The following is a 22,769-nucleotide window of genomic DNA, read 5'->3' on the forward strand; positions in this document are numbered from 1 at the left end:
AGCTGGCATATGATGATGGGTGAATCTCACAACAACATATTCGTATTTCATTAAAAATTGAAAAGAAATAAATTATATTTTATGTAAAGTCTGATTTTAGGACCATTTAGAAAAACCGTTGTGTTTCTTAACATTTTTATTTTTACAATAAATTCTCAGCAAATTTTTAAAAAACATTATTAAAGAATATTGTTTTTTGTGATCTAAAATTGAATCAGCATTAACTCTAATGTAATGATAGAACTTGAAACTAAAATAATAAAATAAAACAAAAGCTTAATGTCAACTGAAATCAAAAATTGTGAATAATGAAAACATAAAATAAATAAAGTCAATCTTAAATTAAAACAATTAATAAGAACTACAAACCTTACAACAACTAATAGAGACAAATCAATGTTAAAAAAAACAAAAAATTAGGGCTGTACGATATTGGAAAAACCTAACGCGACATGAATCCTATTTCACCAGATGACTTAATATCTCTATTTGGAAAGAATTTATAATGTTAGATCAATTGGGATGATTCTGCAGAGGGAGTGCATCTCCATAAACCTAATAAACAACCTATACAATTTTTGGGGTCCACCAACACATTTTCGTTATTGTCTGTGCTACTTGCATTACGTTTCTGTATTTGCATGTGTTGTGAGTATTTTCATGCCTGTGTTTAGTCAGAGATTGATGAATCAAAGTTTATTATTTGCATCTCCATAAAATCTAATAAATACTGTATAAAGTTTTTGGGGTCCCCCGACATGTTTTCGTTGTCGTCTGTGCTACTTGCAGTGCATTTCTGTATTTGCATGTGTTGTGAGTATTTTCATGCTTAACAATCTACAAATATAATCAAGAAAAAGATACAATTGAAATAAAACATTTTTATCGTTTTTTTTATCATTTTAACAGTATTCAAGTAGAGTAACTGAATGATAAAAATAATAATCATTTAAAAAAAGTAATCCAAAGTTAAGGTCACAAATGGTACAATTTCCTATACCTGAACGTTTTAAAAATCATTATACAATCACAGGCATCAAAAACACATGCAAGTGATCAATTATAATACAAACTCAACATTGCATATACTGCGATGTGACTACTGTGAATGATCACATTGCGATATCGATGCTGAAACGATATAATGTGCAGCCCTACTAAAAACCTTAAAAAAGACCCTAAAATAAACGACAAAAATGAGCAATTAAAACTGATGACTTCTTGGCAGTTTTCGTGAGATGCACTTGCATCAATGACAGAAGAGGTAAACTTTAAAATGGCATGCAAAGGAAAGACAGATGGTCACGTACCTGAGGCTTGTGTTGGCCTGCTGGTTCACCTGTGTGGTGCTGTTAGATCGACGCAGGTTCTTAATTGCCCGTGAGCTTCCCAATCCAGCATCAGTCTGCCAACAACAGAGAGTGCAAAACAGTTAGAAAACTACGCCTGCTGAAAACTAACACCAAGAGCTTCTCTCAAATAAAAGTGCAATTAAGACTAAGAGATAAACAATTATATCTGCTATTTGGAGTCCAGACAGCACAATATCAAGTACATTACATTAATTTCTGTATTTTCTTTGTGAAAATGTGAACTGATAATGCATAAGTGTTGACAAAATTTGAGATTATTTATTTCAGTAAAAAGCCTCTACAGGGCTTGTTTATACTTGTTATTAACAGGCATTTCGGTTGATCAGATCAGCAGTAGATAAGGGAGACACATTTTCACTTTGCATTTTAATTCGACTCTTTTGTCCACTTTCATGATTTCTTTGTGTAGATGGTCTATGAATGAGACAATTTTTAAATTTAATATTGCTAAAAAAAGCTTGCAGAATTATCTTATAAACACAAAAGGAGACAACAGAAAAACTATACATAGAAAACAAGCTTTTTAATGCTCTGATAGCTGCAACACTACATCAAACGCTGTGGGTTTATAATAGAATCAAGATTTTTTTTGCCTTCAAGCCAAACTAACAATTTTCCGCTTCAACAACACGTCCTAAAAATGTAATAATTCTTATGTAACTTATGTGATGAATTCAGCTGCATTAACTTTGACAAAAAAAAATGTATTAAAATTTTCTTTCACTGAGCCAAAGATAATGTGGTCAGAACTTTATATTTTATTGTATTTTAATTTAATTTTTTATTTAAATTAATTTTATATTATTTTATTTTGCTCAGTGCCTGCATCTATTACATTGTATTATTTGATTTAAACCCAAACCCAGAAATATTCAAATGTGAATGTAATGTAAAACAAAACATGTACTGTCCAATAGTAACAACAGCAATGGAAGTATTCCCCATTTGTGTTCCACATAAAAAGCATAATTAGTAAATCTGTAAATTATTTTGAAGCAGCCCAAAAAATGGGATGCCTTATCTTTAACTCATATATAAAACAAAATATTAACAGTAACTAAATGGACATTCAACTACCTCTGGAAATAGTCAAAAGTGGTTATGTTCGGATTGTTTCAGACCCTGTTTTCATGTGTATCGATTATTGTCCATTTGTGGTTTGAGAGCAACAAAAACACATCTTAATACCAAGTGTAAACGGCTTCAAATGGAGAAGACAACAACATGCATAACATAAAAGTTGTGTTAAAGACAAATGCAAGTCTCCAATTGAAAATGGTTGTGTAGACAGACCAATATTATTCAATCTATGAGTGTCTCAATAGTGACATTGACTACATTTACATAGACATCAGTAATCTTTTTTTTTGCCCTAATCTGAATAAGACAACAATATGATTATGGTGTTACATGAGTTACTTTTTGAATGTTCCTTTCACGATCGCATTTTACAGCACATAATTCGATTAACGTCACTGCTTCACTGCGCAATACACATTTCCTCCGAAGTTTCATGTAATTTCGGGTGTTTTATTTTTAGTTTGTTGACTTTAACTGCAGTTTAGCACTTTCACTTTCATTCGAGAACATTTCATGCACCCCACCCCCCACCCCCACCTGTGACAAACGAGATATTGGAGGCGAGTCTGGGAAGAAAAACTCAGCATTTCACAATGCAGGTGTCTGTGGTCCTTCACTGACTCGGTAGGTGCAGAGAATAGCGTCAAACAGCCGTGTGTGTATAGCCTATCCTGTCACAAAACGCGGTGAAAATCCTACACGATGGTAATAGTTTGATTAAGGTGTTTACTGCCTGTACTGCACTTCAATAATGCAAAATCGGCATACTCTACGTCTTAATTCGATTTCGGTTTAGTTCGATTATGACCTTAATCGGATTAAGGTAATTAAAAATGCCCGTTTACATGGTAGACTCTTAATCTGAGTATTGTTTTAATCTTATTAAAATCCGATTATCGGTGTCCATGTAAACATACTCAATGAAAACACACAATAATATTCCCCTCTTAAGCCTTAATACAGCATGACATTCTTGCTTGTACCACTCTGATGTGCTTCGACAGACTCACCAATGTGTTTCGCTTGCCTCGGCCGTCGTATGCCACGGACACAGATATGGATCGAGAGAAGTGTTTTCCAGGAGAAGCGCTGCTCGGTCTGCGGCCCATTGTGAGCTGAGAGCCATTTAAACTGAGGTCCAGTGTGTCTCCAGCTGCTCCTGCCTGGATGGATGCGGAAGGACTGCGGGTTGTATGCATCTTAAACTAAAAGACAAAGAAGATTCTGTTCAGTTAAAAACAAATAAACAAACAGTAAATGCAACCACAGGTAATGCTGGATTAATTTCCATGTTATTCCTAATCTCTATCAGTTAGCAAATAAGTATTTTGGCACAGCATTATAACTAGAATTAGTTATTAGTAGTCCCACATGGAACCTGTGTGCGCAGAAATCTGCAGATTTTCAGCCCATCGAGTCTATTTTTTTAGTTGTGTGTAAATTTATACTTATTCAACTTTAAAATTAATTTCAGTAATATTACTGACTAATATGAAAATGTTCATGATTTACTAACAATACAGTTTGTAAATTAATAATTTCTGTCTTTTAGTAGATATATGGTAGATATATTGTATGGTAAACTTGCTGATTTGCATTGTAAACATTAAATAAAAGTAAAAATGTATTATTTTTTTATTCAACATATTAAGTTTTTAGTTACGATACGCCCAAAATCATTTTGCATAAATCCACAGTTTTTTTTTTTTTTTACAATTTTCTGCACAGAAATAGCAAAAAATGTCTGCAGATTCTGTCTGGTCCTAGTTATTATTTACATATATAAGCACTTAATGGTCACAGTTCAACTACACATTTAAGTGATGAGCAATTTAATTAACTACTACAAGCACTTACACTATGATTAGAATACGGATGAGGGTTATGTTTAGGGTAGGTAGCATGTAATAATGTATAATTTTTGTTATTACTATAGTAATTACACATGTATCAAGGTCACCATAAAATAAATTGTTGCAAATTATATTTGAGCTGAACACTTTCAATCTCTTTTGCAGTCCTGTAAATCACAATGAATATCTTATTTCCTTATATTTCTATATTAGGTGACCATTTAATCATCACAATTTACAAAAAATGTATACATATTGTAAAAAAATGTCAACATACTGTAAGAAATGTTGCTGAGCTGCAAAACTAAAGTCATGCACAAGTGGGTTTCTATGGTAACTCGTTCAAAGCATCAACACTGTCCATCACACAGGCTTTGATAGTTTATCAATTCTTTAGGTGTATTGAAAATGAGCTAAATATGGAACTGCACATGAAGAAATCTCAGTTTGACAGTCTAACGTTAGGTCTTTATCATGCAGCTTAAACATATAAAAACAAAGATATTTAAACCCAAAGGCCTCCAATGGAGGCTCAAACCAGACGTATGACATTACGCTGTACATTGCATTTGTGAAATGTGCAAATAATAAAAGCACTGTTTAAATAAATAGTTACTGTATAGAAGCATAAAATTGCATTGACTTGGTTCAGCTATGGCGAAACTGTCTTTCTTGCACCACTTCTTGTTGGCTTAGCATGATAAACACGATTAATACGACAGAATTGAACCGTCAATCTATTGCTTACCTCCTCTAAATAGTCCACATTAGATGAAGAAACTGTCTTTATTCAAATAAGAGCGTCGTTATTCCCGTTTGGAGCGTCTGACAGTGATTTCTCATCTGTCTCCAACTCCACAGTGAAACATCTTCTTCTCTTCTCATTGGCAACCAGAAAACACACAGTAGCTCCGCCCATCCACAGTGTTGATTGGTGGAGCTCTGCGAGACCTGGTGATCTGATTGGCTGTTTGTGTGTCTTTCAGGCTAAAAGCTGAAGGAGGCCTGACGAAAAGGCAAGGTTGGTAGGCGTGTTGTACTGGCGGCAGATGTGGTGTCAGTTTGATATAACGTTACTAAGGTAAATTATTAAAGATTACGTGTTATAATGGAGTTTAAACGCAGGCAGGTAGCCAGCCTGGTGATAGGGGTAGTGGTTCTGGAACTTTTGGCAGTTATTCGCATCATTTTCTATTTAATTATGATATTTAAATACTGAATTTAAAGTTAAGTGACATTTAAAGCACAATTTTTAGCTGATTTAGCCAGTTGGATGTTCATCATGACCACACTTTTTGATGTACCAAATATATTTCCTAAATATTTAGAATTAGAAATATGACAAATAGTATTTTAATACATTTATTACTATTACTATTAATATATATTTATATATATATATATATATATATATATATATATATATATATATATATATATATATATATAAATATATATATATATATATATATATATATATATAATTAGGAAAACGTTTTGCACTCAAAACTGTAGCCTGTTGTAATTTATTAGGCGAATAACAAACTGGAGTTTTAAGTCAGAATTTGGCCATTTGAATAATAATAATAACAATAATAATAATAATAATAATAATGTAGAGCTTTACAATTTTTCTAGCCTTTATTGTAAATAAATAAAATAAATAAATAAATAAAAAAAATTGAAAATTAATGGATAACAACAATAGCCAAAATAATATTCAAATTGATTTTAATAGGGGCCACTTTTGGTGCATCACACTTTTTTAGTGGTCATGTTTTCTTTTAAGAATAAAAAAAACAGTAGCGAAAGATGACTTTGCTTATGTCAGATGTTTTCTTGCACAGCTGGATGTTGGACTCTTGAAAAATAATTGAGTGCATTTTCAACATCTGATTAACTCTTAAAGTCTTTTTCGATGGGCTTTTTTTTTTTTTTACTTTTTTGATGGCATAGCAGTCAAAATAGAACAAATGAGCTCATTGGACAAATTCTGGACATTTGTCAGTGAGGGTGGGTCTACCAAACCACCCAAACCAGACCTGGCTACGGGTCTGAAATGTGACATAAATACACTAATTATAGTAATGTATTTTTTAATGTTGCTATACACACACACATATATATATATTATAAGTATATATAATATATTTACAATTAGAATTGTAACAAGAACTGAAATTGACCCCCTATCACCTTAAACCCAAAAAGTTAAGGTAACTCAACTGTTTGAGGAAGCCGATTACAACAAACCATTTAAGTTCAAAAATAAATCCTAATGAGTACTGTGAACTTAATTCATTTGAGTAAATGAAGCAATTTGAGTATGAAGAGAACTTAAACCCACTGTAAAACCCAATAAGTTAAGGCAACTCAAACTGTTTGAGGAAACCGATTGCAAATCATTTGAGTTAAACTAATCTATGAGTACTGCGAACTTGCTCCATTTAAGTTGAAGTAATGAGGTACTTAATTAACTCAGTACCTTAAACACTGAGTTCAAAACTCTTTTCAAATTATTATAAAGAGGAATTAACTTATTACAAAACTTCATTAATGTTATACAGATTTGAGTTGTTAGTTCATGTTAGCTCAGTTCCATACAATAATAAAGAATTAACATTAGAATTGACGTAAACTAAGATAAATAATGAGCTTATATTTATTTTCCAAATTAACTATTGCATTTAAATATTTTTCTGTGTGTGCTAATGTGTGTGCAAGAATACTAAATACTGTAAATGCTGTATTAATCAATCGTACAACTTTATTTGGCCCTGATTATTGAAAAAAAAAATGGAATGGAGCATATTAAATGACACAAAGCATTACAATATTACAGTATTGTTCAATTAATTATCAATAATCCCTAAATCAACTATTCATGCAAGTCTTCAAACAATAAAGTGCTCAACAATTTAAGGACAAATCTGAAGTCCTAAATACTTACATTATTTTGGATTATTACTGGATTTACAATAAAAAACAAACAAGGAAAATCTACTGTGCTCATTCATAAAACTATAATTTTAAGGCAACATCACATTAGCATAATTAATTTAAGCTCAAGTATATCTCAGTGTTTGAACTGCACTGCAAGCCTCCAGATTTCCGCAGCTTTAGCCAAAGTAATTTCCTCCGGAAGACTGTCTAGACCTGGAAAAGAAGTGATGTCCTTCTCCTCCAAATGAAGCTCCATGGTATACCTGATGCTGTTTGGTGGAGCACAGAAAGAGAAAGCAGGAAGACTGTTCAGTGCCATGCTTTAGGATCAACAGTTAGCACTAGATTAATTCCATTGTTCTCAGCACACGCATTCCTTTTCTTTCTGACCAGCTGCCTGCTCAGTAGGTGACCAGAGCAGGGCACACTGACAGATGGGAGCCTGGAGGGGTCAAAGTGTGCCTCTCTTGGGTCTGAAAGCCCACAGGTCTCCGGGGAATGACTAGATATGGGGGATTTTGCACTGTTGTGATTTAAAGTGGCTGATCTGGGTAAAAGCGTGAAAGGCCCTTATGTCTGTTTGTGTTGTAGTAATTGGTACTGAATGCCTGGTGTATTTGCTTTGGATGCCAGAACATTTTCTGACCTTTTTATTTTGAGAATAATCAGCAATGATTGTGTAAGTGTATAAGACAGGATTGACGCTTTCAATCACAAGGAGGATATTTTCTTGATTTTTCTCCCATCAATTTATTTTCAAATGTGTGTAATTATTTCGTAGCTTTTCTTATTATTACAAATGTTTTTTTGCAAGTTCATTTTGTTTTATTCATTCATTCTTTTTCTTTTCGGCTTAGTCCCTTTATTAATCTGGGGTCGCCACAGCTGAATGAACTGCCAACTTATCCAGCATATGTTTAATGCAGCGGATGCCCTTCCAGCTGCAACCCAGTACTGGGAAACATCCATACACACTCATTCAAACACATACGGACAATTTAGCTTACCCAATTCACCTATAGTGCAAATGTTTGGACTGTGGGGGAAACCGGGACACCCGGAGGAAACCCACGACAACATGGGGAGAACATGCAAACGCCACACAGAATTGCCAACTGATCCAGCTGAGGCTTGAACCAGGGACCTTCTTGCTCCGAGGCAGTCGTGCTACCTACTGTGCCACTGTGACACCAACATTTATTTAATATTTATTTTATGCTTAGCCAATATAAATATACAGTCATTATTGCTTTGCGTCAGGGTCCTGAGCATCATGTGAAGGTTTATTTTGTGATACTTTCCACGCACTAATATAATATAACATCATATTATACTCAATGCATTTGGGTCCTTTTGAAATGAAGAATTAGTGAAGTTGAAGTTAAAAACTTGTCCCATACTTAACTTTTGGCACTAAATTGTATTGATAAACATTCAAATTTTTTGATTTTGCTTGAAAACTTTTCAGAGTACCATGTTGTTGTTTATTTTATAAATTAATATGCAGGTCTGCACTTTAACTGTAGTGTGTATGTGTGTGTATATATATATATTTATATATATACACACACACACAAAGTTGAAGTCAGAATTATTAGCCCCCCTTTGAATTTTTTTTTTCTTTTTTAAATATTTCCCAAATGATGTTTAACAGAGCAAGAAAATTTTCACAGTATGTCTGATATTATTTTTCTTCTGGAGAAAGTCTTTTGTTTTATTTCGGCTAGAACAAAACATTTTTTAATTTTTTTAAATCCATTTTAAGGTCAAAACTATTAGCCCCTTTGGGCTTTTTTGAGTCTACAGAACAAATCATTGTTATACAATAACTTGCCTAATTAGCCTAACCTGCCTAGTTAACCTAATTAACCTAGTTAAGCCTTTAAATGTCACTTTAAGCTGCATAAAAGTGCCTTGAAAAAATATCTAGTCAAATATTATTTACTGTCATCATGACAAAGATAAAATGAATCAGTTATTAGAGATGAGTTATTAAAACTATTATGTTTAGAAATGTGTTGAAAAAAATCTCTCCTTTAAACAGAAATTGAGGAAAAATATAAAAGGGGTGAGGGGGTAATAATGCAGGGGGGCTAATAATTCTGACTTCAACTGTATATATAAATATATATACATACATGCAAGATATTTTGCCATTTATATTTGATTCATACATTTTTGTTTTGTTCATATTTCGTGTAAAAGTGTAGATATTGTAATAACATTGTAAAAGCATTCAAAAGATGTTTCCCACATTGGCAAGACTTTATTTTGATGGTCCCTATTGCACATTTTGATGAAAGTTTTATTGCAACTACAGTTTTAATTTCCAAAATGAATCCTCATTGCACTTAACAAGTTTACAATAATAATAAAGCTTGTTATAATTTAATGATTAATGAAGCAATTGTAATGCTTTATTTCCTTATTTCATCTTAATTTACAAGAAGCAGGGTAATTACAGCTACTGTATATTTCTGTCCATTCGCATTCCGTCTCTTTGTGCCCCCTGTCGACGTAGTCGCAAACTGCTGTTACACCTAAAAACATTCTTAATCCTTCAGTGCGACGGTGATGGCACTTATGGCGGAAATGGTCCTTTTGAAGTGTCACCCACTGTACAAGACAATTAATTCTCATTTGAGTATTAGTAGACTCTGCTTAATATCTGCTGATAGCGCTTCTTCAACAGACATTTAACTGATTATAAAAAACAACAAAACAAAAAAACAACTTACACAAACCCTAACCCCAACCTAGCAGATGAGAAATAGTTGGCATGCAGATGCAATGTAGCCTAAATTCAACAAAATGCGTTAAGGGAACCATCAAAATAAAGTGATAAAGTGATACCCCCACATTAACTAGCTAATGTTCTTCAGGTCCAAACAGAATGGGAAAAAGAAAATCACATACAGATTTTGAATGCATTATGTTTAAATGTTAAATATTAGTTTAAAAGTATGGTAAACAAAACCCTGACATCTGTGAAAAATGGTCAGGCCTACTTTGCCTTTTGTGGCCAGTTTGCTTTGTCAAACCTCTTACAAATGGCAAATTCAAAAGACAGCATCCCAAATGGCTAGACTGCGGAGTAAATAATAACAATAATAATAAGGAAAATATGCAGCCTGATTTTACAAGAAAATGCATCTGTATTATGTATTGGAAGAAAAGCGGCAAACGGATACAAATTCACACGATTTAATTTGTATGAAAAAGTACTATTGTTAAAGTGAGTTGTACCCCTAAACTTAAAAATAATTTGGAGGTGAGCAGTTTGTAATAAAATGTAAGAACATGATCGTATCAGTAAATTAGTCACTAAATGAAAAAGTAGTGAACTGCAGTGGGATTGTGTTGAAAAATCAGATAAGTTCTTACTCCCAGTGTGGAGCGAAGCCTTCCGGCACAGTGCTGATGGTCCTTAGCTGAAGGATCTCATGAAGCTCCAAAGAGAAAATATCAACATCTGTGAGCCCCAGGAAAACCTTCACATGCTTTCTTTCCTCTGAAGTCAGCTCATCTCTGAACTCTTTAAACAGTCGTTGGAATGGATCCTACAACATTGTGCAAGGGATTATATTTGAATACATGACAACAACCACAATATACCTTACATGAGCAATGATGATGCAAACATGAACATGTTCTGAAATTAATCACATAAACTCATTTAATTTAAATGTATGGTTCAACTATTGTGAAAAATCAGAGCTTTGAAGTGTTGGTTTTAGAACACGCTCTCCTATTAAAGCGTGGCACACTCTGACCAGCACTTTCCCCTTTAAGATTTATAACTCTCGTAAGTCTCCTCTCTCTGTTGTTTGGGGTCAATCAGACGATGTCAGCAGAGGTTAGTGTTAATGGGGTCAGTTTATCGACAGGCTAAATAGCTGAACAGAAGGAGGGGGGTTAGAAATTAGCTGCCTGTACAAAGGAATGCACTTTGAAAACCTTTTATTTTGACTGAAGTCATTCATTCAACTACTGCAAAGTCTGAACTACTGTTAATGTTTTTGTAAGACGTTTCTTATGTTTTTTAAGGCTGCATTTGTGGCCAAAACACCAAACTAAATATAGTAACACAGTAATATTATGGAATATTATTACAAATGTTAAAAGTAAATCCTTATAAGATGCTTGGTGCGCATGAAAATCTTTTAATTATTTAATTATTATAATGTTATTATGATACATATTACTATTTTTATAAGATTAAAATATAATAAATTATTTTTAATTAATTTATCACTTGTCAACACTGATCATGTAATAAGTATATGTGCCTTTAAATGTACATTAATATGCAAATGGATGAATTTTTGATTAATTTATTAATGAACAGAATGTTAGAAAGAACAGTATTAACTGAAAAGTAAACATTTTGTAGCATAATAAATGTCTTTGCTCTCATTTTTAATTAATATAATGCATATTTGCTATTAATTACTTTACAAAACATCTTGTTGACCTTGCACATTTGAATAGTATATTTCCCACACACACACACACACACACTTATGTATTTATGTACATTTATTATATTTATATATTGAATACATTATATTACAAAGATAAATATGGATATGGAAAAAAATACGCTCAGAATTGGCTTTTGAGATACATTTGAAAGACTTAAAATAGTATTTTATTATATTCCAGTAATATTCCAGTAATCTCTGCTTTATTTGCAGTTAATGATCCAAGTATTGTCAAAAGACATCAAACGCAAACAAAATGCTAGAAATCTGAATGTAGTTTAGATCTAAAAATACTATCCAATACCTATGTGTCTCAAAACAACTAGTCTTATTAGACTGAAAGTGAAATTACCTGTCCTTTCCTCATCATCTGTTCGCTCTTCCAGCAGGTAAGGAGCTGCCAGGTGGCTGCGCACTGACTAAGCCGGTTCTCTTTTAAAGCCTGAAAGTGTGGAATCACAACACTGAAGTAGTTAGCAAAGGAGCTGCTTGGTTAAATTTCCCTATTTAAAATGCCTGTCTCACCTCAGCTATTTTGCTTGAGATGTGTTGGTCCATTTTCAAGGAGTCTATTAAATAGGACAGCAGAAGAGCTTGAGGGTCACCTCCAGTTTTACCCAGGAAACGAAGCCCAATCTCCACGGCATAAACTGCATCACACACATCAGTGAATGAACGCAGCATTGATCTCATAGAGCTGAGCACAGAGCCCTTTAGTGGTTTCTGTCAAAAAAACAGAAAAAACAAGGATTAAAAAAACAACATAGACTCATTCTGAAAATGTAGCCCTAGATACATTTCTGGAGGTTGCGAATTATGTAACCAGAGGTACGTACGGCTGCATTTAGTTTTGAAAATGAATGTTACGGGCAGCATGACGCCATTCCTTTTCACGCTTACCAGCTGACCGCTTATGTCCATGTGGACGGCTTTCCCACTGTTTTCAGTGGGAATATATAAATATATATATATATATATATATATATATATATATATATATATATATATATATATATATATATATATATATATATATATATATATATATTTAGTGGAATTACCCTAAATTTCAATTACAACTAACAAAAACATTATCAAAAAAAGGTCTAAATCACACATTTGTATTTGAAATCTAGAAGAAGTGATATCAGAATTGTATACGATACAGCAAATAATAATATTTTATCCAAACCAAGTTCAGTCCAAAGATTAGTATGCCTAAATTATTATGTTGGCAAAAAATATTTAAAACATTTTAATAAGCAGGAAAAATCTGAAGAATTAAAAATTTTTTTTGCAGTTTAAATTTTATTTTGCAATAACTCATTTGTATTTAAATGTATTATCTTTCTATTCCTAAAGTTGTTCGGTGACCAAACTCTTAATTTAATGAATATAACCGTTTAATAAAAAAAGTTTTGTTAAAATTTTGGTGATATTTACTGAGAAATTGATAAAAACATTGCTTCTCAAAAGGGGGTGTATTCATTTATGCCAAGCACAGTATATATATAAATAGTTATATATATAAATCAGTTGAAGTCAGAATTATTAGCCCCCCTGAATTATTAGCCTCCTGTTTATTTTTTTACCCCGTTTTTTGTTTAACAGAAAGATTTTTTTTCAACACATTTCTAAACATAATAATTTTAATAACTCATTTCTAATAACTGATTTATTTTATCTTTGCCATGATGACAGTACATAATGTTTTACTAGATATTTTTCAAGACACTTCTATGCAGCTTAAAGTGACATTTAAAGGGTTAACTAGGTTAAATAGGTTTACTAGGGAGGTTTAGGGTAATTAGGCAAGTTATTGTATTTCAGTGGTTTGTTCAGTAGACTATTAAAAAAATTAGCTTAAAGGGGCTTATAATTTTGTCTTTAAAATGGTGTTTAAAAAGTTAAAAACTACTTTTTTCTAGTTGAAATAAAACAAATAAGACTTTCTCCAGAAGAAAAAAATATTATCAAACATACCATGAAAATTGCTCTGTTTAACATCATTTGGGAAATATTAAAAAAAGAGAAAAAAATTCAAAGGGGGGCTAATAATTCTCACTTTAACTGTGTATATATCAGATATATAATTACATTCTATTACTAAAACTACAAAGGTATGTTTTAAGATGTTAACATTAATTTTAGACAACACAATAACAACGATTTCACTTCAGAAGGGTTAACTAATCAGATTTAGTTAGAATTACCCTGAATTTTAATTACAACAAATGAAAACATCATCAAAAAAGGAAAAAGGTCTAAATGACAACATTTTTATTTGAAATCTAGAAGAAAGGTTATCAGACACATACAATGAAGCAAATATTAACACTTTATTCGAACCCATAACTAATAAGTCCAGTAATTCTAAAAAAAACTGAACTTTTCAACTAGTCTTTATTTTTTCAATATCCTTTAAATATGCCACCATCAACAAGGAAGCAAAATGAATAAAGTACAAAGAAACTCCAAAACAAAATTACCTGAGGTATTTTGGCTCTGACCTCGTTGAGGACTTCTTTAAAATTCTGATGGTGTCTTCTCAGATATTTTTCACTGTCCTGCGTGAAATGTTTAATCATGAGTTCTTAATTTAACTAACAGATGTATCTAGTCATATATACAACATAAGTATGATTTAAAAAAAGTTATATATAATAATGACTCACTCCTTGAATGCGTGGTTTGCCTGCAAAGAATCGTCTGCTGAGCTCTCTCTCGATACCCTGATGATCATAAGAGCTCACTGTCTGCTGACCCTTCTCTAGTGTGTAATGGCAGTTTGCTAACACCAGGGGGAGAAACTCTCTCTCTGGGTGGCACAGGGCAAGCTGGCTCTTAGATAGAGCAGCCAATGGCACTTTATAGTCACTGTAAAGTAAAATGCAACCAGTTAATATGTATTATTTAGAAGTTGAAACACATTTAAACATATTAAAACATATTCTTCCATATGAATAGACGTATCCAGTACAGTAAAAATGCACAATCATTCAAACGTTTATGGTTAGTACTAAATTAATACTTTATACAGCAGGTATGCAATAAATAGAGTATAACCAGACTTTATCCAGTCTAATTTCATTTCTCTTTTTAATGTCTTAACCAAAAATGAATAGGTTTTATCCAGTATTACTGCTGACCAAAATTATGTACTAAAGTAATAGCAAGATAAAATCCTGATATATATCCTCAAATACACACCTGTCTGCCTGCTGACAGAGTTTTCTGGCTTCCCGCACAAGACTGTTGTGGGTCTCAGAGAGGACATGTATGAGTGCATGGAGACATGAACCTGGTCCTTTACGACTTGGGAAAAGAAACTGGCCAGAGCTTTCGCTAGTTATGTCTTTTTCACAATATGTAGAATCCAAACCCAAAGAAGCTGAAATAACAAAACAATTCAACTGATTATCGATGTGCTTTGAATAATGTGCAGTGGGCAGTATAACACTGTGTCCTAACTAAGCACGATGCTGCACATAAAGGTATCTTTTCCATGTTAAAACTAGTTTTTGTCCTAACCATCTGCAATGGCAATGCGCAAAATTTCTATTTTAGAAACTATTTCTAAATTTTTCTCTATTTCTGTTTCTGCAAAGCCACTGAACAACAGCATAAACTACTATGATTATGATCACCTCAGGAGCTGATTATGTGCTTTATTCTGTGTTAAATGCTACTAATCTGAGTTTGAATTCATACTATAGAAAGCAGCAGCATGTAGTTTAGTATGTATTCACTAGATTATAAATCTTACCATGTTGATAGGAGTGTGGTGCACTATTCTGATTGGCTGGTATTTAAAAGTTTCCGTCGTGTCGCATTTGGTTCAGACAGCCAAATTGCTTGTGGCTGGAATCTTGTCGTGTGTAGTTAGAACATGGAGTACTAAGTTTTCCATTTTGAACATTGTAATGCTTTGCTATTATTAAGAAATCTAAGTTCATTTGTAAGACTGAAGGCCCGATCACATCAAGCATGATAATGATAAATTTTAATTTAACGATAATTATATTTGAGTCCTGGGTTCACGATGGCGCAGTGGGTAGCACGATTGCCTCACAGCAACAAGGTCGCTAGTTCGAGCCTCGGCTGGGTCAGTTGGCATTTCTGTGTGCAGTTTGCATGTTCTCCCCGTGTTGGTGTGGTTTTCCTCCGGTTGCTCCGGTTTCCCCAATAAGCCCAAAGACATGCGCTTATAGGTGAATTGGGTAAGCTAAATTGTCCGTGGTGTATGTGTGTGAATGAGGGTGTATGAATGTTTCCCAGTGGTGGGTTGCAGCTGGAAGGGCATCCACTGAATAAAACATATGCTGGATAAGTTGGCGGTTCATTCCGCTGTGGTGAACCCAGATTAATAAAGGGACTAAGCTGAAAAGAAAACGAGATATTTGCATCCACACAGACGAATGATAATGATCTTTTTATTTTTAGATGATGCTTTTAATTCAGCATTTGCCCTTGTAACCAGAAAGTAGCACTGGATTCCTGCTGTACTTTTATGTTTATATTTCAATTTTCCAGAATGACTTTTATAACTTCAATGTTTTTTTATTATTATTATTTCCCATGGTATAACCATTTGTTTCCACATTCATTCTCTTTAAATAATCTTTTAAAAGAGGGCTGAACATCAAGCAGTGAACTTCTTAACAGTGTCATCTGTACAGTATCTTTTAATTGCGTGAGCCCTTAAATTTTCAATGGATTCTGACTGGCGGTCAGCATTTTATATTTCATCAACTGGAAAAAAAACGGTCTAAAAATGATCCCGACGATATCATTCCTCTGTATCTTTATTATTGTAGTTGTAGTGTAAACTATGCTATTCTTTAACACTGTGGATGATTTTTAGAATCTTTAAATTTATCTTGCTTGGCATGAACAAGGCTTTATGGGCCAGATTTACAAACAGCTAAAAATGGATTTAATGAGTTTTTTATTACTGCCAGTGAAAGATGAGCAATGAAAGTTTATGGATTTCATTGTTTTTAGTGAATCTTTTTATTTTTACCTTGTCAGTCACATCCCAAAAGGGGGTAATAATACTTAATAATTCAACATATGAATACATACATCACCACGCATAAATAACAGATGTAAACTTCTAACAACTTACCGTTACTAGATATTTCCATTCTGAGTTGGTTCCACACTTTCATGAATATCTCGACTCTTTCTGACAATAGTTTCTTCTGGTGGCCTATATTCAGTAACCCAAATTATAGCACAGCAATGTTACATACTTGATAAATCAATCAACAATCTACAGTATCTCCATCAGTGAGTATGACAGACCTGCAGGAATACAGTGCAGCAGTGAGGCGATGGTGTGGTTCTGGGTCTCAGAGCCTGGAGGAAGCACTTTCATTAGATCAGACAACAGGGCTGCAAGAGCAGGTAAACAGTCCAGCTGTCTTATATAATGCACCTGATGAACGCAAAAACATACAACATAAAAACATATTCATAGCTTCTGTAATCTGATTGTTGTGTTGAATGTCTTGAGTGAACAAACCTTTTGGACAAAAAGCGTGAGCAGAGGTGCTTGAGTCTGGTCTATTTGCTGAGAGATGCTTTCCACCGTAAGGACAGATGATGGGCTCCAGAAGGCCGAGTGCTCGGTGGGACAGTTAGTGGAGAGTTGAAGCATTTTTTGAGGATCTCCTTTCAGCACCTTCATTAGGGGACTGTTAGAAAGTTTGTTATCTGCTGCAATCAGATCCTGTGCACTGTTTAATTCCCTGTCCAAATTCTGAAAACAAGAGGCAAAAGTTTGTTAAATCAAGTGAAATGTATTTGTTAGTCTGTTAAAACAGTTGGATTAGAACGCTGCTGCTTTCACCACATTATTAGCTAGGAGGCTTATTCTCCTTAAGTGGAAACAAACATCTCAACCTTCATGTGACAGATGGATAAAATAATTTTTTTGTGTTTAAAGTTGGGAAAAAATGAGGTTTTCATTAAGAGGGTCTTTAAAAAACTTTTTACAAAACGTGGAAAACTTTGTTAAATTATATTGACACTATTGATCTTGAAGCAGAAGAGGAATAAAGCTTTTTTATTTTAAAATTAAAATTATTACACAGTAATTGAATGAATTCACGTACACACAAAGATAATTTAAAAAAAGTCATAAAACATATAAGATAAAATTAAATGAATCATAGACACATTTTATTTTTTAATATAATAATATAATATTTTAAATCATTTAATATACAAATTATACAAAAATATTACTGTTAAACAACTAGTTAAAATTTTGAATGAACAAATCAATACATTTAAATTAAAACCAATAAATCTTTTATTAAAATTGATACAAATTTGATGAAAATAAATAAGCAAATAATTCTGTAAATAAATAAATACAATGCTATAATGAGTAGAAAAAAATATTCATTCTACAAACTAAATATTTTCAAAATAATATTTAAGAACCTTTAAACCATAATAATTTTCACCGAATTAATTGGATGTTTTACAAAAATCAATACTCATGCTTTTTTGCGATTTAGGATGGGGAGGCTCATATGAGGAAGATCATATTTGGGGGTTCAGGGCACCTAAAGATTAAAATCATCAAGTTTAACATATTCCCCTTTCTCCACATAATAATCATTGGCTTTGAGACTGACCTGCAAGACAGGACTGATGACCGTTTTACAGACTGTAGTCTCCCACTGCTCTCTGGACTTGCGTGTTGAAAGATCAAAGTTGGCAACTGACACAGAGAAATGAAAATATAAAAGTAATATAAATAACTTTAAAATAAAAAATGTAATAAATATTATTAATAAGTATTACTAAAACTATACTGAATTTTGTTCAAACCATATCTATTAAATACTTTTGTTATGATACTATGTAAGTATAATATATGCAGTTCAATTAGGATTAACTTTAGTCAAGATTAATATGGATACCTGAGGTGGTCTGAAGAAACCTGCTGAAGATCAGATGAATTACGATGGCAGAGTCATCAACGTTAAGATTTAAAGTCTTCCCAAGAACCTCCATGTCCTTCTCAAGATGTTGCCAGAGGAACTCATAGACATCAGACACATTTGGATGGATCATATCTCTAATGCCCTGTAAAGAACCAAGAGCCTTAGAAAAGTGCTTTGATTCTAGTCAAGAGTGCTTTAATTCTCAGATAAGATATTCAGAAGTCATAATGATTAAAAAAACAAAGAGTGTCTTATAAATTATTCTACCTGTTGGTAGTGAATAAACCCTTGCAGCATGGCCAGATGAAGACACAGACGGAGGACACAGGACTGTGCAAGTGGGAGATCCCTGTTTGGGGCTTCAGACCGGGTTCTGGCTTGTCCCAGTATGTGTCCAGGTCTTGTCATATCATAGATTCCATGGGCTTCAGTAAAACCTGGCACTGGTACATGTCTCTCACCTCCTATTTGGACTCCACAAGTGTCACACCTTGCCAAAGCCATTGGTTTGCCACACTAAATAAGTGTGAACAAATAATCACAATTAATTTATCAAACTACATTAACAGTTCATTGAAAAAAAAAGAAAAGACAATATTTATGTCTCACCTCTCCCACAATGCATGGATGACCATTAGAACAAACTGTGAAGATGGAAAAACAAAGTCAGGTGCCATTTGAAGAAGGTTTGATTCTCATTTTATGGGATTCTTGTTACAGTGCAATTGCAAATGTAAGTATTGAGTAATATAACTAACAACATGCATTTACTATAAGGTTAGGATTAGATTTTGGTTTTGAATTACCTACATATATGCATAATGCCAATTATGACTGTGGTAAGTTCATGAAACATACAGTAAGTACTGTAACTAAGACACTTAATAAAATGTCATTGGAAGTGTTTTAATTTTTCCTTGCACAAGTCATACTCACAGTAAAACTTTGTTTTTTCTCCTGGGAACCACCGCTGGGCCTCACTGGTATGGTCATCAGGCATTGTGGGTAAGAAGGCTTTCTGAAAACAAAATAAATCATCATCATGGTCAATTTAAAAAGCACAAATAAAAACTGCATAAAGTCTATCAAATCACACTAATCTTCAAAATAGGTTGTTAGATACCGTTGAAGTCAGAATTATTGGCCCCCTTTGATTTTTTTTTCTTTTTTAAATATTTCCCAAATGATATTTAACAGAGCCAGGACATTTTCACAGTATGTCGGATAATATTTTTTCTTCTGGAGAAAGTCTTATTTGTTTTATTTAAGCTAGAATACAAGCAGTTTTTAATTTTTTTTTTAAATCCATTTTAGGGACAAAATTATTAGCCCCTTTAAGCTAAATTTTTTCGATAGTCTACAGAACAAACCATTGTTATACAATAACTTGCCTAATTACCCTAACTTGCATAGTTAACCTAATTAACCTAGTTAAGTCTTTAAATGTCACTTTAAGCTGTATAGAAGTGTCTTGAAAAATATCTAGTAAAATATTATTTACTGTCATCATGGCAAAGATAAAATAAATCAGTTATTAGAAATGAGTTATTAAAACTATTGTGTTTAGAAATGTGTTGAAAAAAATCTTCTCTCCGTTAAACAGAAATTAGGGGGAAAAAAAAAAAGGGGGGGGGGGTAATAATTCTGACTTCAACTGTAGTCCTTACTGTCATGTTTTGAGGCTGAGAGGCAATGTTGAAGAGAGGACTGGTCAGTCTGTTCCTGCTGTAAAACACTGTGCATGCATGCACCAGGAGTTCCAGCACTGGACGACGCTGAGCAGGTACACTAGTACCAAGATGCAGGTTAGATCCTGGACCTCCAATGTGATTGGATAAGAGAGCAGTGCAAAACTCTCTGACATGTCCTGACATGTTGTCTCTAATAACTTTTTCCAAGATGCTGATTTGCTGTTGACCAAAAGGGAGAAATTCAAGTATTTAAGTCTGTCAGGATAAAGTAACGTCTTTAATAAAGAATTGATTATTTATTTATTGATAAACATTGTCAAGTGAGTCCAATAATGATTCCTGCTAAAATCGTTATATTCAGTACTGATTAATTATGATGAAACCTAACCAACTCTTACCTGTTCTTGAGGATGTATAGTTCTTTCAGGTGACATGAAGCGACAGGTGACCTGCCTGAACACAGCTAGTGTCAGCAGGGCATTTTTCAAAGGACCCGAACCAACTGATGCCTGAGAAACAACACACATATTAAGCTCCAACTACAAATTACGCTATTATTCAGAAGTTTAAGGAACATTAAATTAAGTATGACAGTGACAATATATAAAGAGTGATCAAATATTTATATTTCAAATGCTATTTTAAAAAAAACTCTCTATTAATCAAATCTTATCCTTATAAAATACTCTGCGCACCAAATCAGCATACAAGCCAGATTTTGGAAAGATCATGTGACATTGAAGGCTGAAGCAATGATCCACAACATTCTTATCACAGGACTAAATCTTTTAATTAAAGTATATTAAAATATAATTATGTTATTTTAAATTGTAATAAGATTTCACAAACTTGATGAACACTTCTTTCAAAATCATAAAATCTCAGTATGTTAATTGTATAATTAATATATACCATGCATCTAACACTGTATACATTACTTTCTTACACTGCAGTTACATGTTAAGGAGCGGCACAAGCCTAACTGGCACTCTAGGCAAACGACGACCGTGCTGCCCTCACAGTGCTTATGCCGCCCTCACGCAACTGAAAATGGGGGCTGTCGAGTGTGGTGTTGCGGACGAAAGGTAAGAGCGGGGGGGTGGGGGGGGGGGGGGGGTATTGGTGGGGGGAAGAAGGTGTCTCCGTGCCGCCTCTAACAAGATGCCGCCCTGGCCAATCGCTAAGCCCACATGGAATCTGCGGAAATCTGCCCATCATTGAGTCTATTTATTTACTTGTGTAAATGTGTGTAAATTTATATTTAATCAGTTTCATATGGATTTTTTCAGTAAAATTATTGACTAATATGCAAATGTTCATATGATTTTTATACAATACAGTTTGTAAAGTAATTTTTTCTGTTATTTAGTAGATATATTATATAACAGATTGCTTTGTTTGCCAAATAAGTGGATCTAATTAGATTAGCAAACATTAAATAAAAGTTAAAAAGGTATTATTTTTTATTTCATATATTAAGTTTTTAGTTTTTCCCAGGGATGGCTTGCAGCTGGAAGGGTATCCACTGCATAAAACATGTGCTGGATAAGTTGGCGGTTCATTCCGCTGTGGCGACCCCGGATTAATAAAGGGACTAAGCCGAAAAGAAAATGAATGAATGAAAGTTTTAATTATGATACTCCCAAAATCATTCAGCATAAATCCACACCTTTTTTTTTTTTTTACAAAATTCTGCGCAGAAATAGCAAAAATTTTCCGCAGATTCTGTCTGGCCCTACCAATCACCCATATTGCCCATGTCTACAGTAAGTATACATTCTGTAAAATAAAGTACAAGCATTTTCTAATTAAAAATTTAAAACTAAAAACACACTTATTAACCATGTTATGACTGCTGCTAAGTCTTAATTGTAAGTGGCTTGCTTGAACAGCATTTATAGGTTTTTATATTCAAAAATTCTGACCTGTACCTGTTTCAGTCTATCAGTCGTCCCCACTTGCATTGCTTCTCCCACACCATCTCTAAGAGCACGGTATGACTGACCACAACACAAAAAACGATCCACCTCTGCTGGAATCAACCTCTGCAGGGAATAAAACAACAACGATCACAAAATGTCAAACTTTATTTCATGAATACAAACAGCCTAAGATCCAGTATCATCAGAATGGTCATACATGAAGGCGCATCATCTCTGCAGGGAAGATCCATTCATAATCAGTGCTGTTGATCAGTGCTTGCAGAAAATCCATGCCAGCCTGCCTGTTTAGAGCTCGGAGAAGGTAAACTCTGTACCAGTCATTGTCACGGTAATCACACACAGCCTTCACCTGCTCCATAAACTTGTGCTCTGCTTCCACAAAATCTGTACAATACCAAACACATGGAGAAATTGCACAACGAAAAAATAAAATAATAGCT

At 33.4% G+C, this 22,769-nt stretch overlaps 2 protein-coding genes across 3 annotated transcripts in view; both read right to left on the reverse strand.

Annotated features, from left to right (window-relative positions):
- Positions 1-5,184, reverse strand: part of cep131 (centrosomal protein 131) — a 44,021-nt gene extending 38,837 nt beyond the window's left edge. For both annotated transcript variants that reach the window (XM_056469328.1, XM_056469327.1), the window contains exons 1-3: positions 5,055-5,184; positions 3,464-3,658; positions 1,311-1,405 (exon numbers count right to left, since the gene is read on the reverse strand). In XM_056469328.1, coding sequence (XP_056325303.1) covers positions 1,311-1,405; positions 3,464-3,652 — 284 coding nt within the window. In that variant the 5' untranslated portion in view covers positions 3,653-3,658; positions 5,055-5,184. The remainder of the gene's footprint in view (positions 1-1,310; positions 1,406-3,463; positions 3,659-5,054) is intronic.
- Positions 5,185-7,055: 1,871 nt separating this feature from the next.
- The window catches only part of rnf213b (ring finger protein 213b), a 41,669-nt gene continuing 25,955 nt past the window's right edge, over positions 7,056-22,769 (reverse strand). The window contains 19 exon segments of the mRNA XM_056469215.1: positions 7,056-7,518; positions 10,634-10,809; positions 12,086-12,175; positions 12,259-12,456; positions 14,223-14,300; positions 14,409-14,610; positions 14,944-15,124; positions 16,862-16,945; positions 17,041-17,173; positions 17,261-17,497; positions 18,384-18,469; positions 18,672-18,837; positions 18,963-19,211; positions 19,305-19,339; positions 19,632-19,713; positions 20,363-20,605; positions 20,785-20,895; positions 22,312-22,431; positions 22,526-22,713. Coding sequence (XP_056325190.1) covers positions 7,383-7,518; positions 10,634-10,809; positions 12,086-12,175; positions 12,259-12,456; positions 14,223-14,300; positions 14,409-14,610; positions 14,944-15,124; positions 16,862-16,945; positions 17,041-17,173; positions 17,261-17,497; positions 18,384-18,469; positions 18,672-18,837; positions 18,963-19,211; positions 19,305-19,339; positions 19,632-19,713; positions 20,363-20,605; positions 20,785-20,895; positions 22,312-22,431; positions 22,526-22,713 — 2,795 coding nt within the window. The 3' untranslated portion in view covers positions 7,056-7,382.

This window comes from Danio aesculapii, chromosome 12 (genome assembly GCF_903798145.1).
Source record: "Danio aesculapii chromosome 12, fDanAes4.1, whole genome shotgun sequence".
Taxonomy (NCBI): domain Eukaryota; kingdom Metazoa; phylum Chordata; class Actinopteri; order Cypriniformes; family Danionidae; genus Danio; species Danio aesculapii.